Raw genomic sequence first — 15,910 nt, forward strand, 5'->3', positions numbered from 1 at the left:
ACACATATGGAATTTAGAAAGATGGTAACGATAACCCTATATGCAAAACAGAAAAAGAGACATAGAAGTACAGAACAGACTTTTGAACTCTGTGGGAGAAGGTGAGGGTGGGATGTTTCGAAAGAACAGCATGTATATTATCTATGGTGAAACAGATCACCAGCCCAGGTGAGATGCATGAGACAAGTGCTCGGGCCTGGTGCACTGGGAAGACCCAGAGGAATCGGGTGGAGAGGGAGGTGGGAGGGGGGATCGGGATGGGGAATACGTGTAACTCTATGGCTGATTCATATCAATGTATGACAAAACCCACTGAAAAAAGTAAATAAATAAATAAAGGAGAAATTGGAAAAAAAAAGAAAAGAAAAAACAAACAAACAAAAAAAACCAAAATTGGTGGCAGAAAATAGGCTACATGGGGCAAGTGAGACAGAAGGTTGGAGTCCAAATGTCCCCAAAGATGATCACCCGGGTAAACCATCTTCCTATTTAGGGTTAGGATCCTGAAAGGCTGCTCTCTTAGGGGAAACCCAGGAATAGGGGAAACCGGAAGTAAACAGAAAATCCAGTCTTGAAATAGTCAAAAGCCCAAACTTAAGAACCAACTGATGGGTTTAAGAGCAAGTTAGACTCAAGTGAGGAGTAAGTAATGAATTGGAAGAAAGCAAAGAAGAAACCACTCAGAATGAAGCATGGACAAAAAGGAATGAAAAATATAAAAGAGGAAGTTAGGGGGAAAAAAAGAGGAGGTTGCAGGTATAAACGATATCATGAGAAAGTCTGGCTCACCTTTATTTGGAGCTAAGGAGGGAGGGAAATAATAGGGTAGAAGCAATATTTAAAGAGACAGTGGCTGAGAAACTTAAAAAATATATACCTCAAGTCACAGATTCAAGAAGCTCAACAAATCTCAAGATTAAAAATAATAATCCAAAAAAAATAATAATAATAATCCATGCTCGCTTCGGTAGCACATATACTAAAATTGGAACGATACAGAGAAGATTAGCATGGCCCCTGCGCAAGGATGACACGCAGATTCGTGAAGCGTTCCATAAAAACAAATAAATAAATAAAAATAAAAAAATAAAAATAATAATCCATACCTGGAACCATCAGAGTGAAACTGCAGGAAATAAAAGATTTGTCTCTCAGTCATGTCTGACTCCTTGTGACCCCATAGACTGCAGCACGCCAGGTTTCCCTGTTTTTCTCTGTCTCCTGTAGTTTGCTCAGACTCATGTTCCTTGAGTCGATGATGCTATCCAACCATCTCATTCTCTGTCCCCACTTTCTCCTTCTGCCTTCAATCTTTCCCAGCATCAGGGTCTTTTCCAATGAGTCGACTCATGTCCGACTCTGTGACTCCATGGACTACAAACTCCAGGCTTCCTAGTCCTTCACTGATTATGGTATTAGGATCATAATTAAATCCATTAGTGAGTACCTGGCATCACTTATTTGTCATTGAAAATATTTACTGTATAATACAATTTGCTGGATGTGAGAGTGTAATTGAAAAAGTTTTGGTCTTACTTTTAAATCTAAAACAAATTAGTTACTGTGTGACACTATGATTGTTGTTCAGTCGCTAACTCATGTCCATCTCTTTGCAATCCTGTGAACTGCAGTGCTCCAGGCTTCCCTGTCCTTTACTATCTCCTGGAGTTTGCTCAAATTCATGTCTATTGAGTCGGTGATGCTATCTGACCACCTCATCCTTTGCTTCCCTCTTCTCCTTTTGCCTTCAATCTTTCCCAGCATCAGGGACTTTTCCAATGAGTCTGATCTCCACATCAGGAGGCTAAAATATTGGAACTTCAACTTCAGTTTCAGTCATTCCAATGAGTATTCAACGTTAATTTCCTTTAGCATTGACTGGCTTGATCCCCTTGCAGTCCAAATGGACTCTCAAGAGTCTTCTCCAGCACCACAATTTGAAAGCGTCTATTCTTCAGTGCTCAACCTTCCTTATCATCCAATTGTTAAATTTGTATGACTATTGGAAAAACCATAGCTTTGACTGTAGGGACATTTGTCAGCAAAGTGATGTCTCTGGTTTTAATATGTTGTCTGGGTTTGTCATAGCTTCCCTTCCAAGGAGCAAGTGTCTTTTTATTTCATGACTGCAGGCATCATCCCCAGTCATTTTGGAGCCCAAGAAAATAAAATCTGCCACTGTTTCCACTTTTCCCCCATCTATTGGCCATGAAAGGATGGGACCGGATGCCATGATCTTTGTTTTTTGAATGTTGAATTTTAAGCCAGTTTTTTCACTCTCCTCTTTCACCTTCATCAGGAGGCTCTTTAGTTCCTCTTCGTTTTCTGCCATTAGAGTGGGGTCATCTGCATATCTGAGGTTATTGATATTTCTCCCGGCAGTCTTTAAAATCTTTAAAGACAATCAGAAAAAAGAGGGTTGGTTACTCTCAGAAGAGCAATCATTTAACTAACAACTCTTTTTTCACAGCAAAAATGGAAGCCATAAATAATAAAATAATATTGTAAATGTGCTGAAAGAAAATGACTTCCAGTTTGGAATTACATATCTAGAGAAAATGTCCTTCAAAAACAAAGGTGAACTAAAGATGTATTCAGAGAAGCTGAAAACAAGAAAGTTAGCCACCAGCAGAAGGGCACTAATTCTGAAGAAGGAGTATTATTCCATAGTGTTGCGGATACAGGAAGAAATAAAGAGCTTTAAAAATGGTAAATCTCAGTGACCATTGCCTTAGTAAGCATTAATGTCCTATGGGATTGAAAATATATATGGAATTTAAATTCTGTAAACATATACATCTACACTTAGCCAACAGGAACAATTGCATCTCACAAGAATCTTGTACAAAAATGGTCGTTGCAGCTTTATTCATAAAGGCTTCAAACTGGAAACCACCCAAATGTATTAGCTTGTGTCTCAGCCAGTCAGAGGTCCTGTATTCAACACAGGAGAATGGGTAAACAAACTGTGGAATATTTATGCAATGGAATGCTACTCATAATAAAAGGGAACAAATTGCTGACAGACGCAAAACTTCAGAAGAATTTTTAAATGGATCAAGCAAAAGAAGTTAGACAGAAAAAGAGTACATAGGATGTGAGTCCTTTTATGTGAACAACAGCAAAAGTAATCTCTGATAATAGAAATTAGAATAGTGATTGCCTCTAGGAGAAGGGCAAAGGAGTATCAGTGAATTTTTTGAGGTGATAAAAATGTTTTATGTTAATCTGTGTGGTGGTTACCTGGGCAAAATATATTACTCACAATTAATCGAGCTGTAGACTTAAGGTCTGTGCATTCTGCTGTAGTAAATAATACACCAATATAGTACTTAAAGGAGTTACACAACAATATATACAATTCTGGAGGGAGAGATGGTGGTAAATGGAATTAAATTATTCTTGCATTTTTCTCGAGAAGGGAAAAGATTTTATAAAGTTAGACTTTGACAATCAAGGAGGCGCGTCATAATTTTTAGGGTAACCACTAGAAATGTAGAAACAGAGTGGGAACTCTCAATTGACAGAAGGAGGGAAGGAATAGTAAATAGTAATCAATACAAAAGAAGGCAAGGAGGATAAGTAGGATTATAGGAAGGACAAAAAGCACATAGTAATATGAATTGATGTAAATGCAACCACAGTACATCCATATACGTGGCTGTGAAACTTTGCATAAAGGTGGAATCTGCCAGAGAGGTTGTAGAATGAGGAAAGGAGAAAGGAGAGGAAACTGGACAAAAAATGGCAGGGGGCTGGTCCTTCTCTCCTGTCGTTTCCCTTGCCCTCCTTTTCTGAGCTCTCTTTCCAAAGGCTGTCTCCGTGTCCCTTCTAGTCCCTCACCATCAGTACTTTCCCTCTCTGAGTCAATCAACACACATACATACTCTTATCCGTTTCTCCTGCCTCAAGAGTTTCTATGAACCACATCCAGACATGTAGTGTTCACAGTCACCTAAAATCCCTTCCTACATGATTTCGCTTGCTTTTTCCATTTCACTCGCTGATGGCAAAAACAGCTTTTAAAGGCTGCATTTTTGAGGGAGAAAAAGTAGGATTACGGTAGTTACATTTACTGAAGAAATTTAAAACAGAAAAACTGTCCCTGTCCCAGGAGAAAAAGAAAAACACGGCTAGCAGAGGATGGTTTCGATCCATCGACCTCTGGGTTATGGGCCCAGCACGCTTCCGCTGCGCCACTCTGCTTGTACGATTTTGTTTCTCTCAAGAATTATATAGTCAGGTCTCTAGATGTCAGCCATCGTAACTTCTTTACACAGCGCTCCCTAGTGTCTGCAAAAGGGCGTTAATGTCTAACCCGTTCTTATTGGCTAGTTACTGACATAGCAGGCCCTTTTCATTGGCTCAATAAACCGGTTTGCCAAAGCAAACCAATAGGCACAGGCAGCGGAGTACGGCGGGAGCCAATCGCGCTGGAGTTTGTTGGGACACGCCGGCAAGCTGCCTCTCCAGTTCTCGGGTCCCCAGAGGAAAGGGGCGGTTGGTGTGGCCTCCATTGTTCGGGATCTAGGACGCCATGAGGTAAGGGCTGTGGGGTGCTCTGGAGAGGTTTCAGGTATTCGACCGAAAACTTTAGGAAGTTGGTCCGAAAGGAGTCGGCGGACTGGAAAGGGCCATGTACCTGGGGGTTGCACGGAAACCTGGGAACTCCGGGTCTAAGAGATTGGGGGAGGTCGGGGGCAGTGGAGGCGGGGAAACTTGGCCGGGGATGGGGGGTGGGGCCCAGGAGTCGGGAGGCGGTTTCGACTGTTCGATCTCTGGGGGGGGGGTTCAGATGAGGGGGTGTCTTCAGGTTCCGGGAGGAGCACCTCCACACCCCCTATTTGGACTGAGAAGGCTGGAACGTGTCTCATTCATCCTCAATGTCAGGCGCTTGACATACAGATACGCCTGATAGATGCTTTTACTACATTTACTGCAATCACATTAGTCTCCGAAGTATTAGGGTTGGCGGGACCCGGCAGTTATGGGGTGTTTCTTGTAGGGCTCTCTGAGCCTCGTCAGTATTTAATGTGATTTGATGTGATTCAGTTATTCAGTCATGGGGAGTGAGCCTGGACATTTGGAAGGTGTAGAAGTGTAAGTGAGAATGGGATCGTTTGGCTTCCAAAGGGAAGCGCAGAGCGATAGAGGTAGGCTAACTTGAAATCATATGCCCGCTATCGAGGAGATTGCTTCAACGAGGTGAAAACAAAGTTAAAATGTGTTAATAATGCATTTCTAGGGGTGACAGAGGCCGAGGTCGTGGCGGGCGCTTTGGTTCCAGAGGAGGCCCAGGAGGAGGGTGAGTGCCAGTTTTTAGCATCTCTGTGCCCGTTGGTTTCCGTTTCAGTCATCTAAATAGGAGTTTGGAGTGGAGTAATCTTACCTGCCTTGTTGAGATCCAGCTGTAGTTTAAAAGTATTCTTCTCATGCTCTCTTGATAAATGAGTTTGGCCCCATGATGTGAAGTCAATTTGATTTATGTGGTGAGTAATCTGGAATTGTTTTTCTGCTTTTTAGGTTCAGGCCCTTTGTGCCACATATTCCGTTTGACTTCTATTTGGTGAGTACCTTGGCCACTATTCAGTTGTTGTTTCTTGGAACCTGGCATTTCCCTGTTAATGAAGTCATACGGTAGTTGAAGTAGAAAAAGGGAGGTTTTGAGTCATCTGTGTTGGTATACATACAGAAACAGTGTAACCTGGGTGGGGAAGATAGTTCCTTCATTACAATTGACAGTAACATGATTATAATCTTTGGTCTGAACAGTTAATTGTATCACTGCCTTATCTGTTAATATAAGGGTAGTGAGAGCATAAGTGTTGTAGAATTGTCTCTTTTTGTGTGTTGTGGCAACAGCAAAATCTGTTGTATATTATTTTTGGTAAGTAGTATATAGTAGTTTATTTCTTGTCTAGTGTGAAATGGCTTTTCCCCGGGTCAAGCCAGCACCTGATGAAACTTCCTTCAGTGAGGCCTTGTTGAAGAGGAATCAGGACCTCGCTCCTAATTCTGCTGAACAGGTATATTCTGTTGGTTTTCTTCCTGAGATTTCATGAAGGAAGCTAGAGAAGTAAACAGTTACTTGGTGAGGTTACTGTTATCAGAGCCTGAACTCCATAAGTTTAATTATTTTTCATTGTGGGTAATTTTTCATTGTGGGTGAGTGTATAAACAGGTTACATGTGCATTCATATTATCACTGGGGAATCTGTCTTTGGGATCAAAAAGTTTTCTCTTCTGGCATATTCAAGGCTGGGAGGGTCAGGGTGTTCTCAGAATCCTGTGTAGGTGTTGATTCATCTCCTATTGAAGGAATTGGGGAAAACAGTCAAACTTGATGAAAAGTTGCTTAGTATTTCACCTGAGGGTATTTTTGTTTCCTGCTATCTTTCAGGCCTCTATCCTTTCCCTGGTGACAAAAATAAACAATGTGATTGACAATTTGATTGTGGCTCCAGGGACATTTGAAGTGGTAAGTTTTTGAAGATTTAGTCCTAGGAAAGGGAAGCCATGGTAGTGTGAAAGTTTCCTTGGTTCCTGTCGCTTAATTCTTCAGATGCTTATTCAAAGCCACTCTTGGAATGGGAAAGTACAGTGGAATTCCTTTGTAGTGCTGGTCTTGGGGACCAGATTCATCGTGATGAATCAGGCTTTTCATTGCTCATTTTGGGATATGATTTGAATTCTGCTACTTCCAAATCTGGGTAATAAGCTTCTCACTTCTAAGTTTTGTTTTTTCTTTCTTAAATCCCTTTTCCAACAGCAAATTGAAGAAGTCCGACAAGTGGGATCATATAAAAAGGGAACAATGACTACAGGACACAATGTGGCTGACCTGGTGGTGATCCTAAAGATTTTGCCAACATGTGAGTGTGCCTCTCTGGCCACAGCAGCAGAACATAGCAGTTGGATTCGAGGCATAGGGATCTAAATGTGTGCTGTGTGTGAAAGAATGTATGACCAGTTACTGCAGGACAGACTTTGCTCCCCAGGGGACATTTGGCAGTGTCTGGAGATGTTTGAGGCTAATGTCTTCTGGTAGAGGCCAGGGTTGCTGCTAAGCATCCTACAATGGACAAGACAGACCCGACCTCCCAACCCCAAACAAAGAATTATCCAGGCCAAAATGGCATTAGTCCCACTGATAAAAATCCCTACTGTGGAAAAAAGGTGTGTGTAAAGGAGGAGGTGTCGCTGAGCCTTCAGTTTCTCTGTTTTTACAAACTTCCCCTTGTAAAAGTGTGTATTCAGTTGCTTATCCTTGCTCGGCGAAAATCAGAGTGCAGAGTTGCTTTGAGACATATAGAAAGTCTACTAAAATAATTATCTTTATTATCTCTTTTTCTCTCTCAATCTAGTGGAAGCTGTTGCTGCACTAGGAAACAAGGTCGTGGAGAGCCTGAGAGCACAAGATCCTTCTGAAGGTTTGAGTTTGTTGCTGAACATGTAACACAGTGGTCATAGCAGCCAGGTTTATAAGTACATCTTAACAGTCAGGTCAGGCTAGAAGGAAGAGTGAGTGCAGAGTTCTATGTTGGGGAAGTTTCTAGCAGAGATCACCAGCGTTCAAAATCTAATTGATTTCCCTTACTTTTAAAATTCTGTATTCTCAATTCTGACTCTGGACTGTTGCTGTTTTTAAAAACCTGGGACTTCCCTAGTTAGTGATCCAGTTGTTAAGATTCTGCACTACCAATGCAGGGGGCATGGGTTTGATCCCTGGTTGGGGAACTAAGATCCCGTAGCTGAGTAAATAACAAATAAACAATAACAGAGAGATAGATCTGTTAGATAAATCAATAGATAAATAAGTATCTGTTCCCCTACCCTCATCCTGGATTTACCTTTGGTCATCTAATGGAAATGTGAGTGCAACTTCTGATTTTTCTTATTTCAGTTTTGACCATGCTGACCAATGAAACTGGCTTTGAAATCAGCTCTTCTGATGCTACAGTGAAGATTCTCATTACAACAGTGCCACCAAACCTCCGAAAACTGGACCCAGAACTCCACTGTTAGTCCTTTATTATACTGCTGTGAAATTTGGGGGAAATTCAAAACATGGTATCAAATGCTGTTGAATTTACTTCATTTGTTGCTATTCCACATGATACCTTTTGGGGACCCAAGTTTTCCCCCAAACTTTGCTGTCTTCCTTTGTAATTTGGAAGCAGTTTTATCAGCTTGCTAATGAAGTTGTCAAAAACAGCCAGGCCAAGAAAGCAGTTTGAGGACTTAAGAAAAAGGACTGAGGAAATATTTATGGAGGGGGTAGACTTTTGGAGAAAATTGGGGCTCTCTCATGCTTCCAGATCTGGTTTAGGGAAGGAACAGTGATTTGGGGATTTGCTGATCTGAGGACATGGGGATTAGTTCAAGGAATTACTAAATCACCCTGTCCTCCTTCTGAGTTCTTGGAGCGTGGCAGTGGAATTGAATTGCTTGCTCAGTAATCGGAATGTTTCATCTTGGTGGATGCCATGCTTGTCTTCTAGTGGATATCAAGGTGTTACAGAGTGCCTTAGCAGCCATCCGACATGCCCGCTGGTTTGAGGAAAATGCTTCTCAGTCCACGTGAGTCCCTGTTTGAATGAAGATAGATCCTAATCCTTCTAACTACATTGAACAGCATGATAACCTCTGACAACTGTTTTTGACTGATTTTCTGTCTGGATTTTGATTTTTTTTTTACCTGAAGTACCTGGTAGCTCAACTGGTAAAGAATCCACCTGCAATGCAGGAGACCCCAGTTCAATTCCTGGGTTGGGAAGATCCCCTGGAGAAGGGATAGGCTACCTACTCCAGTATTCCTGGTCTTCCCTGGTGGCTCAGCTGGCAAAGAATCCACCCGCAATGTGGGAGACCTAGTGTTTGATCCCTGGGTGGGGAAGATCCCCTGGAGAAGGGAATGGCTACCCACTCCAGTATTCTGGCCTGGAGAATTCCATGGACTATATGGTCCATGGTGTTACAAAGAGTCGGATACAAGTGAGTGACTTTCACTTCACTTCAAACAACTTAGGTTGAGGGAAAGAAGGGAATAATTCTGGCAGTAGCTTCAGCTCTGTGCCTTAGGTATGGAAGTAAAATTTTATTGCTTTAATTTTTAAAGGTTATAAAATGCCCATCTTGTACAGTGTATCCTTGTAACATTTATTTTATATGTAGTAGTTTGTACCTCTTAATCCCATGACTCCTATTGTGCCCCTTCCCCTTCTCTCTCCCCATTCATAACCACTAGCTTGTTCTCTGTATCTGTAGGTCTGTTTCTGTTTCCTTTTTGTTATATTCTCTGATTTGTTTAATGATCTGTTACTGCTTTTAATTCCTGGTGCCTCTTACCTTCAGAGTTAAAGTTCTCATCAGACTGCTGAAGGACCTGAGGATTCGTTTTCCTGGCTTTGAGCCCCTCACTCCTTGGATACTTGACCTACTTGTAAGTAATGAAGGGCAACTGGAATTCCTGATCCACCCTATAAATCAGTAGTTAGTCTGAAACCTACCATAAAATGAAACTTGGTACAGATTAAAAGAAATCTTAAAGGAATGGGGGGACCAAAAAAAAAAGAAGAAATCTCATTAGTGGACAGGTAATCCAACAGATTCAATGTTGATTATTTCTTGGGCTTTTGGAGTATTCAGTTAAATGGGTCGTTATTACTGCTCCTTTATCTTTTTCATTACTATTGTCATTAATGTGGTAATGGAGAGAAATTACTGAATGAGCAGTCATTTCAAAGCTGCTTCTTGAACATGAAAGTTTTCTTCATGATGGTTTAAAGTTTTAATTTGTTTGAAGATAGAATTGCCACTTTATGGCACACTTACCGGCTTTTCTTGTAGGGACACTATGCCGTGATGAACAATCCTACCAGACAGCCTTTGGCCCTAAACGTGGCATACAGGTATAGCATGCTGCTTTGGGTTTGGGGTTTGACTGTACGTTGTCTTGTGTGTTCTTCTAATACCTCTCCATGTTTCAGACGATGCCTGCAGATTCTGGCTGCAGGACTGTTCCTGCCAGGGTCGGTGGGTATCACAGACCCCTGTGAGAGTGGCAACTTCAGAGTACACACAGTCATGACTCTGGAACAGCAGGTATATTGGTGCAGCTATGAAATGGTCCATTGTGCCCCCCTCTTGAACATCCTTTGTCAGAAAGCAAAGGAAATGTGATCTTAGTGGTCAGAGATTTGGGGGTTCTCACAAATTTTGGTTTTGAAGTTAAAAGTTTTCTTCATCTCAGTTGTCATGAAATGAGAAGGTATTTTGTTTCTCCTTGCTAATTTACTCTTACTTTGCCCTCCCTCAGGATATGGTCTGCTACACAGCTCAGACTCTGGTCCGGATCCTCTCACATGGTGGCTTTAGGAAGATCCTTGGCCAGGAGGGTGATGCCAGCTGTGAGTGACCACTGTGGGGCAGGGGTTCTTCATGATACTCTGTGATCTACAAAGTAACTGCACTCAGTGGTCTTCATGTATCCACTGTGTAGGTCATGACTTGGATGTTGGGCTACTTGTCTGAAGTCACCTTTTCTTCTCTTCTAGATCTTGCTTCTGAAATATCTACCTGGGATGGAGTGATAGTGACACCTTCAGAAAAGGCTTATGAGAAGCCACCAGAGAAGAAGGAAGGAGAGGAAGAGGAGGAGAATACAGAAGAGCCACCTCAAGGAGAGGAAGAGGAAAGCATGGAGACTCAGGAGTGACCTCCTTATCTCTTCACCACCCCCTTTCTTACCCAAGGGGAAGACTGGAGCCTAAGCTGACTGCTACTGGGCTTTATGTGGTGGCATTTCTGAGGGAGTAAGGGAGACAGGAAGGAAGATTTTTAAAGAAAGACTATAGAAGGAAGTATCATTCCACTGGGTTCTGAAACTGTCTTAGTAATCAGAAGTCTCCCGTTTATGACCTGTGCCATCCATCTACAGTGAAGCAAGATACCAACTTTTCTTCCTAATATTCTAGAATCCCCAGCTCCTGAAACCTCTCTAAGCCAGTACTTTGTTGAAATGTTGTGAACTGTTAGTGTTTGGATTTTTTTTTTCTAAGAAAAAAGATTAAAGTACTTCCTAGTAGGGCTCTTGGTACTGGTCTTCCTTGGCATCTGGCAATCATTTTGCTTCCATTTACTTTCTGTACTCTTCACTGAAAATGATACTTCAGTTTTTTTCATTGTTAATGCTTGATCTCAGTTTGAAGCTATATTTGAATTAATGTAGAAAACTCTTGGAACACTTCCATATACCAGAGTAAACTGGACTACCATTTAAGCATTTATTGAATGAAATATTTCTAGTAACACTGCTACAGTAGTCAAGCCAGTGCAGTCAACAAAAGGGAGTAGATGGGTCATTCACCTTGACTTTGCCTGTCCTTTCCTCTCAATCCTTAGTGTAAACAAAGGAAAACTGGAAGTCACAGAGGACATTCTGCCCAGGTCCAACCACCTGGCATGTAACAGGAAGCCCCTCCCTTGTTAATGAGGCTCAGAGATGGTACAGGAAGTGGGCCTTGACACAGCTTAGAAAAAAAATGCAGAAGCTTCAACTCATTCCTGGAAGTAAGAGCCATAATAAATCCTTTGGGATCCTGAGTCCTGCTGTACACAGGTTTCTTTGGGCCCCGCATAAATGGGTAAGACTTTGAAGTGTTTCAAACAAACCACCGGGCTGCCTTTTTGATGTCCCAACACCTACAGGGCATCCTGGAGGAAACAGGCAGCTGGGGAATAGTAGTCGTGCTATACTGTGGCCATGGGCCATCTTCTGGCCTGTTACTTGCTTGGGGAACCAGAGGGGTAAACTCCTGAATCCAACATTGCTCTCCTTCGGGCTGTTTCCTTGGCCACGCTGTGGTTTAGCCGCCTCAGCCGTTCCTACAAAACAAGATTTGGAATCAGATAACTATCCTGTCAAAGGATTTAGAGCTCGCTGTCAACTAGGTGCTGGAAAATATCTTAGGCTTCATCTCAAGGTTAAGAACAGTAAGTTTTAGTTGACAGCTCTCTTTCCCCAAAGACTAAAAATGACGGTGACTTTCATTGTGCTGGGGACTTCATGACACCTTTTGAAAATCGGAAAGTTGGAGAAGGAGAAGGCAACCCACTCCAGTACTCTTGCCTGGAAAATCCCATGGACGGAGGAGCCTGGTGGGCTGCGGTCCATGGGGTCGCGAGGAGTTGGACACAACTGAGCGACTTCACTTCACTCACTTCATACTTTATCACTGGAGAAGGAAATGGCAACCCACTCCAGTATTCTTGCCTGGAGAATCCCAGGGACAGAGGAGCAAAAAAAAGAAAAAGAAAAAAAAAAAAAAAAGAAAATCGGAAAGTACCTTGAATTACTGTTGGTAGGAAATTCCTTTACCTGGGCATTCTGTAGGATGTTATTGACCAAGACGACTCGTCGTCGGGCATTAAGGAGCTTCTTCACATAGGGGTCGAGATCCAGGGCCACTTTCTGATCCTCATTGATACGGCACAGTTCTGGGAAATGGAAGGAAGAGGCAACTAAACACCTAATGGCCTTGTTCTTGGGACAAGTAAGCTAGTAAATGTTATGGAAAACACTCTTTACCAAATGGATACTGTCACTAGAAACTTAGGAGTCAGCAGCCCTAGAAGCAAGTGAGAAAAACCCAGCCCAAGAGGTAAGCAAAACGGATAGGTACTGAAGTCAGTTGTAGGATCCAGGATACACAGGGATGCTTACTCACCGGTGGCTAGGTTGTCAATTTGTTCCCGGAGCTCTACTTGGCTCTCTCTGCAAAAAGGTACGAGGCCTACACGGTCAGACAGTTAATGGAATCAAAAACCTCCCCTGTGTGTTTCCCAAGTGCTTAGAGAAGCCAGCTTTTGCCTCCACCTGCACGCCCTCCCGCCAGTCGGCTCCGCTTCCAATGTTTCCCCACTTGTAGTCGCGCCAGAACGCCAGCGAACTCATCTTGTCTCCGCCCTTTCTTGGTCCCGCCCCTAAAAAGCCAAATCCAGGAGAGGCCCCGCCCCAACCTGCCCTCCAGGGCACCTGACGGCGTGGACGTGAGAGTCAAGCTGCTGCACAGCCGGTCTCAGGAACTCGAGGAGCCCCTCGGCGAAGAGGTCGCGGCCTGCGGGCCCCGCCACGGGTGTCCCTGCACCGGACACAGCGGCGGAACCAGCCCCCGCCATCACGAACTGCCCTTACGCCCGGAACCCGCCGCGAAGGCCGCCGGGAACTTAAGCCGCGCCAAAGTGCGCCGCCAGGGGGCGCGCGGGGAGTGCCGTCTCCGACCCTGCCAGGGGTTTCTGGGAAATGCAGTCTCTGGAGCCAGAGGGGCGGGGCGGGACGGAGAGAGGCGAAGGGACAGGACCTAGAGCTACTGGGAGTTGTAGTTCTCTTTAGGCTTTGAAGTGACTGGTTGAGAAAGTTTCGCTACTGGGAGTTGTAGTTCTTTGTAGGCTTTGAAGTGACTGGTTGAGAAAGTTTCCAGACTTCAAGAGCTGAAAGTGAAAGTGAAGTCGCGGAGTCGTGTCCAACTCTTTGCGAGTCAAAGGACTGTAGCCTACCAGGCAAGAATACTGGTGTGAGTTGCTATTTTCTTCTCCAGGAGATCTTCCCGACCCAGGGATTGAACCCGGGTCTCCTGTATTGTAGGCAGACGCTTTACCGTCTGAGCCACCAAGGAAGTCCAAAGGAACCGTTTTGGGAGTGGTACTTTTTGTTTTCTCCAATGTTGAAGAATAATTACTTACATACCCTATTGTTCATAGCTTTCCCATGTTAATTTTGTGGGAAATCCAAATGATAGTCATAATATATTTCTAAATTTAAGTGTATTTTTAATGGCACTAAAATATATACAAAACTGAATCTGAATATCATTCAGCCTTAAGAAGGAATGAAATTCTGGTGTGTGCTATGATATGGGTTAAATGTGAAGATATTATGCTAAGTGAGATAAGCCAGACCCAGAAGATCAAATATTTAATAGTCCTGCTTATATGAAGTACCTATAGCAGTCAAATTTGTGGAGCTAAAATGTGGTTTTGTCTATCAGAACAGTGTTGTCAGGGGCTGAGGGGAATGGGGATTTGTTGCTCAACAGATACAGTTTCAGTATTTGTTGTTGTTGTTCAGCCGCTCAGCTGACTCTTTGAGACCCCATGGACTGCAGCACGCCAGGCTTCCCTGTCCATCACCATCTCCCGGAGCTTGCTCAAAGTCATGTTCATTGAGTCAGTGATGCCACCCAACCATCTCCTCTGTTGACCCCTTCTCCTCCAGCTTCAATCTTTCCCAGCATCAGGGTCTTTTCTAGTGAGTCAACTCTTTGCATCAGGTGGCCAAGTATTGGAACTTCAGCATTAGTCCTTCCAATGAATGTTTAGGATTGATATCCTGTAAGACTGACTGTGTTGATCTTCTTGCTGTCTAAGGGACTCTCAAGAGTCTTCTCCAACACCGCAGTTCAAAAGCATCAGTTCTTTGGAGCCCAGCCTTCTTTATGGTCCAACCCTCGCATCCATCCTTGACTACTGGAAAAACCATAGCTTTGACTAGACAGACCTTTGTTGGCAAAGTAATGTCTCTGCTTTTTAATATGCTGTCTAGGTTTGTCATAGCTTTTAGTTCTAGAGATGAGCAGTGGTGATAGTTTCACAATAATGTGAGTTTACTCAATGCCACTGAACCTTACACTTAAAAATGATTAAAGTGCTAATTTTGATGTAATATAGATTTTGCCACAGGGAAAAAAATTTAACCTGCATGTTTCCATATTTGTATTTTTTTCTACCCTCAAAAAGTTTCCTTACTTTTGTTTTTCATGGCTTTCCAGAGAGTTTACATCTCTTGTTGAACTCTCAACAAGAGGCACAACCCTCTGTCTCTAAAATCCTAATGTGTTCCAGTGGCTCACAAAAAAATGGGCATCAAAATATTCAGTCTTGAGATCTGATGAAATAAAGTTCCTATTTTAAGACAAGAAAACTGCTTGGGAATTCCCCGATGGTACAGTGGTTAGGATTGTGTGCTTTCACTGCCAAGGACCTGGGTTTAATCCCTGGCCTAGGAACTAAGATCCTGAAAGTCTTTTTTTGTCCACATCTCATGGCTTGCCAGATTTTAGTTTCCTGTTAGTGTTGTTACTCAGTCATTCTTTGTGACCCCATGGTCTAAAGCACAGGCTCCTCTGTCCTTCACTATTTCCTGGAATTTGCTCAAATTCATGTCCATTGAGTTGGTGATGCTATTTAACCATCTCATCTTCTGCCGCCCCCTTCTCCTTTTGTCTTCAGTCTTTTTCAGCATCAGGATCCTGTCCAATGAGTTAGCTCTTTGCATCAGGCAGCCAAAGTATTGGAGCTTTGATTTTAGCATCAGTCCTTCCAATGAATATTCAAGGTTGATTTCCTTTAGGATGGACTGGTTTGATCTCTTTGCAGTCTAAAGGACTCTCAGGAGTCTTTTCCAGTACTACAATTCCAAAACATCTTTTCTTCAGCACTCAACCTTCTTTATGGTCCAACTCTTACAGCCATGTGCTTCCCATGTGCTGCTGCTGCTGCTGCTAAGTCGCTTCAGTCGTGTCTGACTCTGTGCGACACCATAGACGGCAGCCCACCAGGCTCCCCCGTCCCTGGGATTCTCCAGGCAAGAACACTGGAGTGAGTTGCCGTTTCCTTCTCCAATGCATGAAAGTGAAAAGTTAAAGTGAAGTTGCTCAGTTGTGTCCTACTCTTAGCGACCCCATGGACTGCAGCCTACCAAGCTCCTCCGTCCATGTGAGTACTGGAGTGGGGTGCCATTGCCTTCTCCCCCAGGTGGTGCTAGTGGTAAAGAATCTGCCTGCCAATACAGGAGATGTAGGATCCATGGGTTTGATCCCTGGGTCAAGAAGATCCCTGGAGGAGGGAATGA

General features: G+C 43.2%; 2 protein-coding genes and 2 non-coding genes across 4 annotated transcripts; 2 read left to right on the forward strand and 2 right to left on the reverse strand.

The window, feature by feature from the left end:
* The first annotated feature begins 955 nt into the window (after positions 1-955).
* Positions 956-1,062, forward strand: LOC122437458. The gene has a single exon (XR_006268283.1). It is a non-coding gene; the product is annotated as a U6 spliceosomal RNA (small nuclear RNA).
* Positions 1,063-4,134: 3,072 nt separating this feature from the next.
* TRNAM-CAU lies at positions 4,135-4,206 on the reverse strand. The gene has a single exon. It is a non-coding gene; the product is annotated as a tRNA-Met (tRNA).
* Positions 4,207-4,441: 235 nt separating this feature from the next.
* On the forward strand, positions 4,442-11,088 carry ILF2 (interleukin enhancer binding factor 2). Its single transcript, XM_043456242.1, has 14 exons — positions 4,442-4,542; positions 5,246-5,305; positions 5,524-5,566; positions 5,922-6,026; positions 6,401-6,478; positions 6,770-6,872; positions 7,365-7,430; positions 7,904-8,020; positions 8,502-8,580; positions 9,355-9,442; positions 9,850-9,911; positions 9,990-10,104; positions 10,319-10,409; positions 10,557-11,088. The coding sequence occupies exons 1-14, from the start codon at positions 4,538-4,540 to the stop codon at positions 10,715-10,717; spliced, it is 1,173 nt and encodes a 390-aa protein (XP_043312177.1). The 5' UTR covers positions 4,442-4,537; the 3' UTR covers positions 10,718-11,088.
* Positions 11,089-11,271: 183 nt separating this feature from the next.
* Positions 11,272-13,265, reverse strand: SNAPIN (SNAP associated protein). The gene is made up of 4 exons (XM_043456254.1): positions 13,037-13,265; positions 12,729-12,775; positions 12,380-12,498; positions 11,272-11,886 (listed from the first exon to the last, which is right to left on the reverse strand). Exons 1-4 carry the CDS (start codon positions 13,177-13,179, stop codon positions 11,785-11,787), a joined length of 411 nt encoding a protein of 136 aa, XP_043312189.1. The 5' UTR covers positions 13,180-13,265; the 3' UTR covers positions 11,272-11,784.
* Between the last annotated feature and the right edge of the window lie 2,645 nt (positions 13,266-15,910).

Source organism: Cervus canadensis, chromosome 2 (genome assembly GCF_019320065.1).
Source record: "Cervus canadensis isolate Bull #8, Minnesota chromosome 2, ASM1932006v1, whole genome shotgun sequence".
NCBI lineage: Eukaryota > Metazoa > Chordata > Mammalia > Artiodactyla > Cervidae > Cervus > Cervus canadensis.